The sequence below is a fragment of the Lemur catta genome, chromosome 10, assembly GCF_020740605.2.
Source record: "Lemur catta isolate mLemCat1 chromosome 10, mLemCat1.pri, whole genome shotgun sequence".
Lineage (NCBI taxonomy): Eukaryota > Metazoa > Chordata > Mammalia > Primates > Lemuridae > Lemur > Lemur catta.
This window is the reverse complement of record NC_059137.1, coordinates 12,193,311-12,207,214: the sequence shown is the minus strand read 5'-3', so window position 1 is coordinate 12,207,214 and position 13,904 is coordinate 12,193,311. Positions and strand designations below refer to the sequence as shown.

At 40.0% G+C, this 13,904-nt stretch overlaps 1 protein-coding gene across 1 annotated transcript; it reads right to left on the bottom strand.

Annotated features, from left to right (window-relative positions):
• Positions 1–750: 750 nt before the first annotated feature.
• Positions 751–13,902, bottom strand: NDUFA8 (NADH:ubiquinone oxidoreductase subunit A8). Its single transcript, XM_045562168.1, has 4 exons — positions 13,714–13,902; positions 7,883–8,046; positions 4,600–4,765; positions 751–1,071 (listed from the first exon to the last, which is right to left on the bottom strand). Exons 1-4 carry the CDS (start codon positions 13,762–13,764, stop codon positions 934–936), a joined length of 519 nt encoding a protein of 172 aa, XP_045418124.1. The 5' UTR covers positions 13,765–13,902; the 3' UTR covers positions 751–933.
• Positions 13,903–13,904: the final 2 nt, after the last annotated feature.

Below are 13,904 nucleotides of genomic sequence, written 5' to 3'. Positions count from 1 at the left end.
AACCAGAAGGCATAAAGTTACTCATGAAATGTAGAGGAAACAGCCTAGTAGTGAAAAAGGAATTGAATGAAAGAGGAAAAAAAGACATAATAGTGCTTTGAACCAAAGAGCTTTATAAACACTTGCGGCTGTAACCTGCCCAGGAGGTAGATAAGCATGTGCACTTTAGTGTGTCCTCAAATTCAACCTCTCACAAGAGGTTAAGGAACACACCCCAGGTTGGAACTGACACTCAGACCTCCAGACTTCCTGGCTTTGGAACTGGGAGCTCAGCCTCCACCTCCCTTGTCTATCAGGAAAAACATCTGGGTTATAATACTTGAGGATGGGATATCAAGGGGAAGTGGTGGAAGCTCGGTTCTTTAAGAAACTTTGAGCAAGACTGCATAAGACCCAGCCAGGAGCCCCTCCCGGGCCGACTCTGAGGCTCAAATGTTTCTTTCACTTCTCTCCTGGAGGCTTTCCTTGTATGACCTTTAGGGAAATCTGTTTGCCTGAGACGCTGCACAGGAGTAAAGAGTTGAGACTTCAAAATGTGTGAATGTAGACACACCCCGAAGGGCTGTCTCAGGTAACAAAGCCTTTCCTTTACCGTCATTTCTCCGTGATCCAGCGTGGCTCCCCCGCCACACTGGTGAGTGCCTACTTAAAGCAAGGCGAGAGCAACAGGCAGGACTGTAAGAAGAAAAAGCAAAGGGAAGTCATCTTTCAAGGCCAAAAGGTCACATAAAACATAATAAAATACAACTGTTTCCTTTAAAATTTTTAATGGACAGGAAATGGTATAGAATAACTGCCAAGTCACATAAATTAACTTTTTTGTTAATGTCTGTGATCCCGGAAAGAACACACTATCGGCCAATGCAAACTGCACGGGCGTTTCCATCAGTCGTCGTCTGGGCGCGTGACTGAGGGTGGGCCACGGACCCATCTTCACTTGGTCCAGAAAAAAAAGCGGCTGCCATATCTGGCAGGCTTCAGATCTTCCTTGATCTCAGGGTTGGGCTCTGGTCTCGGTCTTGAGTGATAGGGATTCTCTGGTAAAGGTCGGTCTGTTTTCACTTTGGTGACCTGGGAAGAGGGAAGAAGGAGGAAGCAAAGTTGGAAGTTAGGCTGGAGGAGTCCGTGACCGTAAACTTGCCTCCTGGTGTCTCCTCTCTGCTCCTGCTGCCCCAAGAGCTCCCTGACTTAAAGCCCCAGAAAGTCACGTTCAGACTCATTCATCTTGAATAAACACTCAGGACAGCCTACTTTATGTCACTCCACGTGATAGGAGCTAGAGATACAGAAGGGAACAAGATACCCACTGTCCTCAAGCCATTCACAGTCTAGTGAGGGAAACAGACAAGAACATTAATTAAGACTTCCTAATTACCATGCTACCTAATGACCATGATGGAGACACGAACTGCATGTTACACGAGCAAGGACTCTGCACATCTAACCCATCCTGAAGGCTAGTAGCTTGGACTATTTCTGAAGAGGAACATTTAGCTTAATCTTGAAGTTTGAGCAGGAGCTAGCCAGGAAGATGAAGGAAGAAAAGACATTCCAAGTAAACAGACAGTACATATGAAGACAGAGAGGCGTGTCTCTTGAATGGCCGAAGCGAAGGCTGCATGAAGAATGGAGGGAGATGAAACACCTAACCAAGCACTTATTAGAAATGACGCTGAGCACATTATTCCACTCCGTTTGCACATTCCTGGGAGGCCATTCTGCAGGGGTTCACTGAGGTCCCCTCACTAATAGTGGAAGAACTAGAACACAAAGCCAGATCGGCCTACTCCAAAGCCTGTGCTTTTCAAAAGCACACTACACTGGTAGACAGGGGCCAGATGATAAAGGCCTTTGAATGATATGCAAACCACATCTGTAGGCCAGAAGGAACAGAAGCTAGCCTGGAGAGGTGAGACTAGAAGTGGGGAGCTGAGCCAACAGGCCAGGAGAGATGAAGTACCGAACTGCAACAAGGAGAGAGACAGAAAGGAGAGATGAAGTACCGAACTGCAACAAGGAGAGAGACAGAAGACAGTTACACTCACATTATCCCTGATGGTCACAAAGATCTCAATCAGAAAGCCAGCAAAAACTGTCCTCATTTTAAAGATAAAGAAACAGGCCCAGATAAGTGGGAAGATGTAAGGCCATGGTTATCAACAGTCTTCCGTTACTCTAAGCCACCCCATATAATATGACCAGATTCATCTTCCTAGCTGTATGAATTCAGAAACCATTTATTGTGAACAGAGCTTTCAGGTACACAATCACACAATTACTATTATAATCACCCTATGAGGCATCACCACCTCTAGTTCACAGATGAAGACCAGGGAAGGTGACTTGCCTCAGGTAAAACCACAGAGTAATGCCAGAGCTAGAGCTGGAGCCCAAGTCTTCCAGTCCAGAGTGGCTTTTTGTTTATTTGCCTTTGAAACAGCTTTCCCATCTCCCTGCCCTGATTAGAGATCACTAAAGGTTCCTTAATGCTTGACAGTAATTCCTAATGCCTCTGGCTGGTATCTGAAGCTCCTTTAAAGAATTCAAGATATGAAATAAATCTAGAAAATAGTTTCTCAAACTTGGCAGTAATTAAGGACCCCTTTCAATGACAAATTTTTGAGGAAAGAACGGAAAAGCAACTTCCTCTTCTGCACCATCTCCCAAAAAGAAAAGGAGCAGAGGGATGTGGTCAAACTAAATACCAGGCAAGTGACTTTGGGCAGCCTACTTATCCTTCAACTTCCTGTCTATAAAATGGGGCTATTAGTAGCTTACAGAGTTATTGGGATGAAGTAGGATAATATACATAAAATACCTGATGTATAGTAGGTACTCTATAAAATTATTTTGCTATTATCAGGATGATGAAATTATGAGTGAGAGAAAGCAATTCTGCCTAGGAAAGTCAGGAACTTCAAAGACGGACAAGACATCTGAGCTGAGAGTGGATGAGTAAGAATTCACCAGGGGATATAGGAGGGAAGGGTAATCCAGTGGGAAGAGAATGCAAAAGTGAATAAAGCTAAAATTTAGGCTTCATGAAGCTAATAATCACATTTCTAGAAAGAGACTGGCTACTGAATTTAAATAGAACTAAAACAATAATCCTCTTAAAGAAATACAGTTTTGAAAAGAGTTAGGATAACAATACTTTTTTATTTTACAGGGTTTTTAGACAATATATTCATACAAAGATTCAGGAATAAATACCCTTTCTTAGTAGCATGACTCATTAATTCTCCTTTCATGAGAGTCAGAAATGAGAACAGGTAGTTTTATTTGTTACATGTATAAGTTCCACCACTTTCCAACTTAGAATCATCACCTTTAAAATAATTTGTTCAGTGTTTCAGAAAAAGATATCTGAAGTAAAGATAATCATGCCAGACACACACACAAAAAAACGTGCTAAGCCATTTCTCTCTTGTGACACCAAGCTTATGTATTAACAGACGCTATACACAAAAAGAAGGGAACTAACGTTAGTTGTGGACCTATGTGCCCAAACACTATGCTAGGGATTCACATAGGCTCTCTAAAGTAAACCTCACAGAAAAATACAGATTATTCCTGGCCCCATTTTATAGATGCAACAGGACAGGAAATATAAGGCAAGTTGTTCAAGATCCCATAGCAATTTAGTAGAACCAAAATTCAAATCTACTATCTGTCTCCATTCAAACCTGAATTTTTCTTAACACCTTTCTACCTGTGCTGCCCCAGAGGCAGTGGAGAGTGCTGAGGCTCAGGAAGCACAGATGGGTCAGATCACAAAGGGCCTGCATGCCGTGATATGGAGGAGATGCTTTAACTTGCAAGCAATGGGAAATTACTGTAAGGTTTTTAAAAAGAAAGTGATAACATGATTTATTTTCCACATAGACCACTCCTATCATGAAGCTATAACTTTTATCCTAAATTCTTCAATCAGAGAATGCACTGTCTTCTAAAGCCCAAAATGATCCACCCTCTTCTCCCAGAAATTCACATAGCCCAAGGTAACTCCAGACCAAGAATAAGATAACACAGTAAGGATGGTGAGAGGATGCAAAAAATATTCTAGGAGATGCTAATCTATAGGAAGTGATGACTGTACAGGCTACGGAGTGTAGAATAAAGACATTCAGGTTTCTAGCTCTGATGTTTCAATAGATGGTGATGTCACAACTAAGGTAAGAAATACAGAAGAAAGAGTAGAAAAACACTTTTCAAAATACAGGCATGTTCCTTTTAAATCTTAGATATGTTCCCAAATATTGTCACATAACCCTGATCCTATTTCTCCACTGAATTCCACAATAACCTCAATGATGTTTTCAATCGACAGTGTTTCACTAACACTTTTGTTTATCCTCCTCTACTCCCTTCTGCTCTCCTATTAGCTAATTAACCAAAAACAAATCTATATATGTGGGAAGATGTATTTAAAGAAATATTTCTGCTAAAAAAAAAAAAAAACCCTCCCATCTGGATTGTGTATAAGTACTACCTAATCAATCTGGTAAATTTGGAGTTCGCATATCTGTATTCTGACCACCTCCTGCCTTTACCCCAGCCCTGAGTCAGAGTGAGACCTCTAGCAGGAGTCTTTTTTACCTTTGACAGTTCTCCCAAGTCAGGCCGCACCCAGCCCAGTTTGTCCAGCACACACTCGTCAAACTTTGCCTGCTGTTTGCGACAGTGACGAAATAACTGCTGGCCGGAATAATCGATGCAGGTCCAATATTCTGTAAAAGGCTCTGCACAGTGACGCTTTATCTGCCTGGAATAGAAGGCTAGGTTAGGGGCAGCTCTTTGCAAAACCATGAAAAAACAAAAAAGTGGGGAAAAAATAGGTACAGATCTTAAATACATAGCCTTGTTTTTTGAAAGGTTTGGCAGTGAATACTCTAACCTCACTTATAAGACAACTTCAGTGTCCTCAAGTTAAGAACTGATAAATAAACAGAAAAGATTTCTGAGGAAAAAAATCTAATTTCCTTATGCAGCAAGCAGAAAAGAGTATAGCCTAAGGCATATGTATCTTACTCCTCACCTTGGGGCTTATTTATCTTTTTCTTTAGATCCAATTGTAAAGAGTATCAACTTAGCAAATTTAGAAGAGAAGGAGGCATAGTCGGAGACGGGCATGCTGATAGAAGTCCAAGGCAATGGCAAAGAAGGAGACAGAATTATAAAAAGCAAATACACAAAAACAAGCAGAAGATCCTGGGATCAGCGTAACTGCCCTCCACTCCTCAAAAGCTCAAGGTCCTCATTCTAGTAATTCACTGAACAAAAATAGAAATTAATCCTTGTTATCAAGAAGAAAGTTAAATTACATTTGGTGCTCTCTGTTAAGAAGCAGGGTAGTATGCAATTCATTTTGTGGCCACCAAAAATGGCTGTGGAAAATGTAACTTTTGTGTACAAATGGGATAAGCTTTAGTTATTTTGCAAAATTCTCCTTATCATTCAACCCTGCTAGTAATAAAATAAATGCAAATTCAAGCAAGAATAAAATACCATCATTTTATGTAAAAGCCATATTTGAGGCAGTGGAAGAAATTCAGAGCATCTCCTTCCCCCAAAGGAATAACAATTATCAAGTGCTTACTTGCCATATTCCAGGAATCTCTCAACACAACGTGAATCTTGTTTAACATGTCTCAGGAGGGAAGAATCTCAGAGATAGTCTAAAGATGTACGTAGTGAAAAATCTGTTCTCCATTCCTGCCTGACACCCACTCAGTTCCCCACCTGGGAGTCCACCAATGTCACCAGTTTCTTAGGGACCCCTTCCAGTTACTATAAGCATAACTTGCACCCACCTAACCTCTTGAAAATCTCCCTGGCAGAAAGCTATCACTTCCAGCGGGAGTTCTGTATTCCTCCAAAATGCCTCAGCAGAAGGGCTGCAAACCACTACTCTAGTGGTAAAGACTCCTGTTCAGGACCTTGTCACCCACACCTAGCAGACAATTATCTACTAATGTCTACAACAAGCAACCTTCAGCAGTGAGAAATTCCTCTCATGGAGACAGTTAGGGACTTTGGGAATTTGTGAAATCCAAATGCTTCACCCTTAAAATGTACTACCTCTGCTTTGCCAAAGTTCTCTTAGAAAATAAGAAAAAAATTATTTTTATTTTTAAAGAAGGGGTCTCAAACTCCTGGCCTCAAGCAACTCTCCCACCTCAGCCTCCCGAACAAGTGGAATTACAGGCGTGAATCATCACACCCAGTAGAAAATAAAATTTTTTAAAAATAAATAAGCAAACAAATTCAATCCTACTAGCAATCAAATCAATGTAAATTCAAGCATAACAAAATACCATTTGCACCTACCAAATATTTAAATAATATGCATATCAGAAAACAGTGCTGAGGACAGCATAAATTGACCCAACTTTAAAAAAAAAGGCAATAAAGTTCAAGGGCCACAAATAATGTTTAAGCCTTTTATAGAATAATCTCATTGCTAGGAAATGTATGCCAAAAAATTAATTAAAAGATGAAAAAGATCTATACGCAAAGGTAACCACTGCAGATTTATCAAAAAAAAAAAATCAAAATCTAGTGAATGCCTGCTAACAACAATCAACAATGATGTTCAATAAGAACTGGTCAGGTATATTATGGTTGGTTTATCCACTAATGGAATATTACACAGCCATTAAAAACTGATGATCGTGAAGACTATACAGCAACTTGAAAGAATGTTTCCAATAGTTTCAAGTGAATAATGAATTTTTAATGTATACACGCTATAATTATAACCACAAAAATATCTTCTCACGGAGACAAAGACAGCAGAAGCAAGAAAGAAGGAAAGCAGCTATTGTGCTAAGGTATTTGATTTTTTCCTCAAACGTTATTGTAGTGGACATCTGTAGTTTTTGCCTAGCCAGCATTCATTCCCTATTCTTCTATAACATCCTTCTAATTTTCCTTTGGGGAACAACCCTCCCTGTCTCTCAGCGATGTGGTTTGGATGAAGCTAAGTCTACTCCCCACTCAGGCCTGACCAATCAGAGCATTTTATCTCCTGAAGCACAACTGGTTCAATGATATGCATACAAGGTCAGCCAGCCAGGACAATCAGATTCAGTCCAGGAACCTCTGCTCACTTCTGGAGAAACAGCACTCTTTGTCTAGGTTTGCTAAGCAAGTAAAATAGCAGCTCGAAGTGGCTGGTGGCCATTCTTACCAGGGGAGAGCAAAGGGGAGAGTCTCTTTGAAAATGAGGTCAACAGAGAAAAAGCAAAACTAAGAGATTGTGGGAAGAAGAGGAGAGGCAAAAAGACATAAGTAGTTGTGAAACTATTTAAGCCCTTGAATCTAAGCCTGCCTAATGCCAGGCCTATTTCTGGACTTTACAGTTACAAGAGCCAATTCCCTTTAAATGGAGATTCTATATCCCTTTTAATAGAGTTTTTACTAATATGGTTGTTAACACATTTTTCTACAATTACACAATTTAGATATTTTTTCTTAAGTATCAAGCACAGTGGTCTACCTAAAACCTGACTTTGAACACACTTTTCTTTCCATCATCATCGTGTTCTACAGTGAACCCGGCGAATGGCGGCTGACAAGCACCGGGCCGAGTTGTTTTTATGCACCTTTTCAAATTTTTTGCAGCAATACTGTATAAGATAGGTATTATTTTACAATTTAGAAATTAAGATTCATGGAGATTAAAGAACTTGCCAGATAATAAAAACAAATAAAAATAAAAACAAAACCATTGATTGTTTGCCTTGGTCTATCTGATTTCAAAGTCTATGCACTTCTTATTAAAATTATCCTTCCACTTTATTAGCTGGATGTTCACTTATTCATTTAAGAATATCTTGATATTTCAACCAGTTAGGCATTGATATCAAAAGATTCTTACCTAAAGAATTCCAAAGCACACTGGTTAACCAGCTTGCCTTCGTCTAAACACCGCCTCGGATCCTTCTCTTCCCAGCGGCAGAGCATGAACTCCTTGTTGGGCTTGTCACACTGAGCTCCATAGTGATGGGCTGCAGCTTTAAGCACAGCAGAACTGACTTTCACCTGGGAAAGGGAAGATGGAAGAGAGACCACAGACTGTGAGCCAGAGGATTGCTGTCTCACCTTTACCTTATGCTGGTCAAAACAGAGAACACAAAGGTGGCACTGTTCTGACTTTACCAGGAAAATTAAAGACTGGGGGCTGTCATAATAATTCTTTATGATCTACAGTGCTTTAGAGATCGTGGAACTCTTTCATATATATTGTTTTACCTTTACAATAATATCATTGAGTTTATATTATTACTCCCATTTTAGGGATGAAGAAATGGTAGCCCTAATAGAATCTTTAGATATTCATGGTAGAGAGAATGGCTCTGAAGGAGAACAGAGGCTTCTGGGATGTAGGGGGAGGAACCAACTCTGGGGAGCTTTGCTCAGTTTCTGCTCCAGGAATAAAATTAATAGTATAAGGATACAGAAAATCCCCAGAAGACTAGAGAATCACAGAAGATGAGAGACTGGAAGGGATAAGAAAGCCCATGTAGAAAGCAAATTATTTTAATCATAAAGTGCTAAAACCTGCAAATTTTAAAAAATCATAACTTAGAGCATATCCAAGGTTGCCGACCCTGTAACTACGCCCAGCAGTCTCCCTCATTCACATTCCAGTACATTTTCTTGAGAAGAAACATGGTGTAGTTGCAGTTAGCTCATAGAGGACTGCAAACAGTCCAGGGCCTAATAGCTGCTGCAGCAAGGGTCCTGCTAGCCGCTTTTCTGCACTATGTTTTCCCATACCAACACCACCATGTTTTAATGACTGTAACTTAACACAACATTTTGTTACCTGGGAGAACCATCCTTCTCATCCTTCCCTTTCAAAATTGTCTTAGCTATTCTTTCAGATGAATGCCAGCCCATATTTAATGTGCATTTGAATTGCATTGAATTTAGTTATATATTAAATTAGGAGGCAATGGGCACTTCTATAATGTTGGATCTCTGCTCAAATTTCCTGTCCCCAGAGAGCCTTTCCCTAATCATCTTATATAAACCATCATCAGCAGTCACTCACGTGATCTACATGTGACCACTAGAATATAAGCTCCAAGAGGGCAAGGATTTTATTTTCAACAGAGCTCTAATACTGCAAAGATCTGAGCACCCACTCTTTGCCACGCAATTAGGACACAACAGTTACAAAAGAGATACCAATATATGAATTATACCCTCTCACTCAGAATATTGCATTTCTCTCCATTCATTCATTCAGGTCATTCTTGTCCTTCAGTTAAAATCATAGTTTCCTTCATATAGGAACCTTGCACGTTTCTTTTTTTCACGTTTCTTATTTATTCCTCAGTATTTTAGCATTTCTGATACTACATAAATAGGATGTTTTTGTTTATTAGATTTTCAAACTGTTACTGATTGTTTGTACACTGCATATTCTCTCTAGCCATCTTACTGAACTCTTGTAGTTCTGATACAAAACTCAAGAGAATTAACAGAAAAACTAAACTACCATTTACAAAGAGAAACTGTTTTCCTTCCTTTCTGTTATTTATATCCTTTTTCTTCTTATTCTCTTTTCCTATCTTATTGCTCTGACCAAATCCTCCAGGATAATTCAGATAAACAGCAATGACAGTAGCAACCTTGCTGTTTAATAAACTTTAAAGCATAGTTTGGTAGGATATTTGCTGTTGGCATCTGGGATGTAATAGTTGTTTGGATATTCCTTGCGAAGGAATTTTCCTTCTAATCCTAATTGGTTTTGCTTTACTGTTGTTTTCTCTACCAGGAAAAACTGAAATTTTAAGCTTTTTATTAATCTATAAAGGTAATATAGAACATTAACATATTATCTAAAATGGACCCACTGTATTTCTAGAATAATACCTAGTCTATCATGGTGTATTGTTTTAATATACTACTGCATTTGATTTGCAAAATTAAGGATTTTTATATGAGAATGGTCTATTTTTTATGCACTTTACACAGCTAGGTTAAGTTACTAATAAGATAAAATGCAAGGAAAGATGAAGGGAGTAATTCATCTACACACAATAGAAGAGAATAAATTTATAACTATGTCTATTCATGTTACAATTCTACAATTATCAAAGCATAGGTAAAGTTATAATGTAAGTGAAATTTGCCATGATGATTCTAATAAATTTACGTTAAAATCTGTAAAGTTTTTACATTAAAGTTTTTGAAAATAAAAGAATTTATTCAATTGAGGGGTATACATTTGCTTGCTTTATTACCTATAAACAGCTGGGAGAATAGAAATCAACACTCAAACTTATTTTAAAGCTTAATATATTTTAAAAATTAAGTTAGCTCTATTGACTTCCTTATCAAATGCCTTGAAATATCTTTAAATGGCCAATTATTCAAATGTCCATGGCTATCGTGCTCCAAAAAGCCTGCAGCATTATTTGTTTTACTTCCCTACAAACGTGAAGGTTTTAATCAAAATGAACATGTACACCCATGTCGCTGAGCATGTAAAACACTATCCCTGTCACAGGGAAATCAAGGATGAGAACCACTCATTGAATCTATTTCCTAACCGATGACAGAAAGAGATGTACTGGAGAGGATACAGGGGGTGAGCAGCAACCCCAGAACTGGAACACAGAGATTGTGACCTCCAATCAGGCTTTTTTTACCCTGTACGTCACCATCACTGAGGTGGCAAAGAACTTGAGATGTCACCATATCCCCTCACCTGCTTCTTCACTAAGACTGATGAATTCCAACAGAAACAACATCCTTTCACAGCTGCTTACCGTGAATACCCTCTCAAATTCATTCAGCTCTCTTTGTCTCAAAGAACACCGAATTCAACATCCTTCCTCATTTATTCTCACAACAGTCTCACTGCACAGCAGGATTATAGTCTGCAGGTGCTGCAAGCGAGACAGAGAAAGTCACAATCTATAGCCAGTCAATCTCCTAGTCCTGTTGTTGCTTCCTTAAACTATGTTTGCACCTCTTTTTATAGTAACTAATTTATACCATGCCTTTATATTTTCCTTAACTTATGTAAAATGGAGAATGATACTTATTTTATAGAACTGTTATGAGGATTAAATTAGTTAATACATTAAAAAATAACAGTACCTAGCACAAAGGACATAGTAAATATTAGCTATTATTTTTATTTTTACTCAAAATTATCGGTGGTGCCCAAGGAGTTTCCAGCCCAAAACTTCTAACTACTTTTTCAACGGGAATGTGTCATAACTCCTAAGTCAATGAGGTCCAAAATGAGTTTAACTTGCTCCCCAATCCTGCTATTTCTTCTCGCTTCCCCAGTCCTATTGTCAGGGTGCAAATCTGACATTGATTCCTGCCTCCAATATCTAATTCATTGCTAAGTCTGATCAATTCTAGATATACTTTTTCTTTCCTCTTTGTAAGCACAGTCACCAATTAGGTTGGGGTTATTAATACCTTCCTCAATTTTTTTAACAGCAACTGAGATTAATTTCCCTGCTTTTCTTTTCCTCTCTTCAAACCATTCTTCAGAGCTGCTGGGGTATCTTCTTCCTAATGACAATTCTTATTTTACTCTGCTATTAAATTATAATAGCAACCAACCCCTCAAAGGATTCAGCCTTAACAGCAGAATAAAGCCTGAACGTATTACTGGGTATTCAAAGCCTTCTGGACCCAAACTATCTCGCCAGCCTTCTCACCCACGACACTTCGAAAAGGGACTATTTGCTGTTCTCTGAAAACACTGAACCCACTATACCCAGAACCCCTTTTTGGCTGCCTTTTTCCCATCTCCTTACCTTTGCTCAGATCTTACCCTCATTTAGAGAGTGCACTTCATCCCCTCCCACAAATGCCATTCTTCAAATGCCATTTAGCCATGTCTTATATTATGCCCCAAAAGAGCTTTCTCTATTCCCTTTATAGCCTCAGATAATTCTACAGCTGGAATCACCTCACCTTACAAATAACCGTGTCTGCAAATGCTAAAATCCACTAATCAAGGTGGCCCACCAGTCACGCTTAGATAACCAGATAACTAACCTAGATCCAACTTCAAATCCTCTTTTCTTAAATCACATCTACCCTTCTTTCATAGTATTTAATCATACTTCGTCTTGTATTTTAGTTTATGTAATTATCTGTATCTCAATTCAATAAGGCAAATTTATTCCAGATATAGAACACTTGAATGAAATAGAACCTCAGATGTTTGTTGAACCAAATTAAAATTCCAACAAAAAATACAGCAGTTCAAGATTAACCTAGTGACATGGTGAGGCAAGAAACAAGAGATCAACTTGTTGATGCTCCATGGTAGCATCCCTCCTTCCACCCCATAGTAAACATCACTTTATTATCAAGTCCCTGAACATAGCTAATAATTTCCTTATCTGAGGAAAATAATAGTTGCCATTCCCACAGGCATAAAAGAATATTAAGTAACGAAGGTGAAACACTTAACACAGTGCCTGGTATACAATTTCTGGCACTTAATTCTTAGTCTTGACTTCTTTCTCCTTTAATATAGCCTCTTCTTTCTACTACCCAGGCCTGCCATCACACTCATCAGCCTTAAAGCCTTCCGCCTCTTCCCACGACCTCACTCACAGGATAAAGTCCAGCTGCTTGGATTGGCCTTGTAGAAGTTGCCTCCAAGCCCTATCTCAGCCCAAGATACCTCTCCATGCTCAGCACCTGCTGCTTCCCACAAACTTAGGTCACATCAAACAGCACTCGGCTCCCTAAACACACAAGGTTCTGCTAAGCCTTCTTACTCTTTTGAACTTTTGCCCATAACACAGTAGTTGAAAAGCATGGGTTTTAAAATCAGAACTGGGTTCACATTCCAGCTCTATCACTTAGGAGCTATGTGACCTTGGGCAAATCTCAGGGCTTATTCTCAGGGCCTATTTCCTCATCTACAACATGGAAAAGTCAATTTTATTAATATACACACACACACATATATGTTCTACCTTACAGTGTTGCTGGAAGTCAATGATTTAATGCATGTAAAGTAATTAGCATCCTGCCTGGCTTCTAGAAAAGGCTTGATCATATTAGCTATAATTAGTAGCATATGTCTTCACTTCTCATGGCACTAACTACATGATACTGTAACTGCCATTTTCTGTGTCTGTCTCCCCACCAGATTACAAACTATGGGAGCAGGGAATATACCTCTTATTTTCCAGTCTATGTGCACCTGGTAACTATTCAAATATCTCTTGAATAAACGAATACTTTAAATGTGTCCTGTTACCAAACACTTTCCCAAGGCTATGGGCAAATTCACTCTCCAATATCTCACTCTCCCACGGCTTCCTGGCTCCACTCTAATGCACTCTGCACCGATGACACCACTTTAAGGTGACTGTCTCTCTCCCTTGACTGTGAGCACCGAGGGCTGTACACTCACTTCCCAGGAAGCTTTGAGGATTAAGCAATGTAAATTAAGTGACCCTGACTGGTGCTTAGTAAAAACGTCGCTGTGTGGACAGGGTTCTAGAGCCATTGCCGGATGCGACAGGGTGGTGCGGGGGGGCGACTCCCAAGGCTGTGGAGGGGATGTTCAGGGTGCCCCGTGCATGTGCTGGAGGGCGAGGGGAGAGACCCGGGGCCCAGGGTCCGCTGAGGCGAAGGAGGGCTGGGCCCAGGCCCGGGAAGCTGCAGCCCTATGCCACGCTTGCCTGTTCTCCAGACGAGCCTCACCTCCTGCACTTTCAGCTCCTCTAGAGTGGGCAGTTCCACTATCCCCGGCATGACGACTGCAGCCCAGACCCTGACGAGGCGCCGTCAACCACGTCGCCCCCGTCTCCTTGAATTCCCCTTTCCACCGCCGGTGAGGCCACGCAGCGCCTGCGCATGCGCAACCGGCAGCACGCAGGCGCACTGCTCTGCCC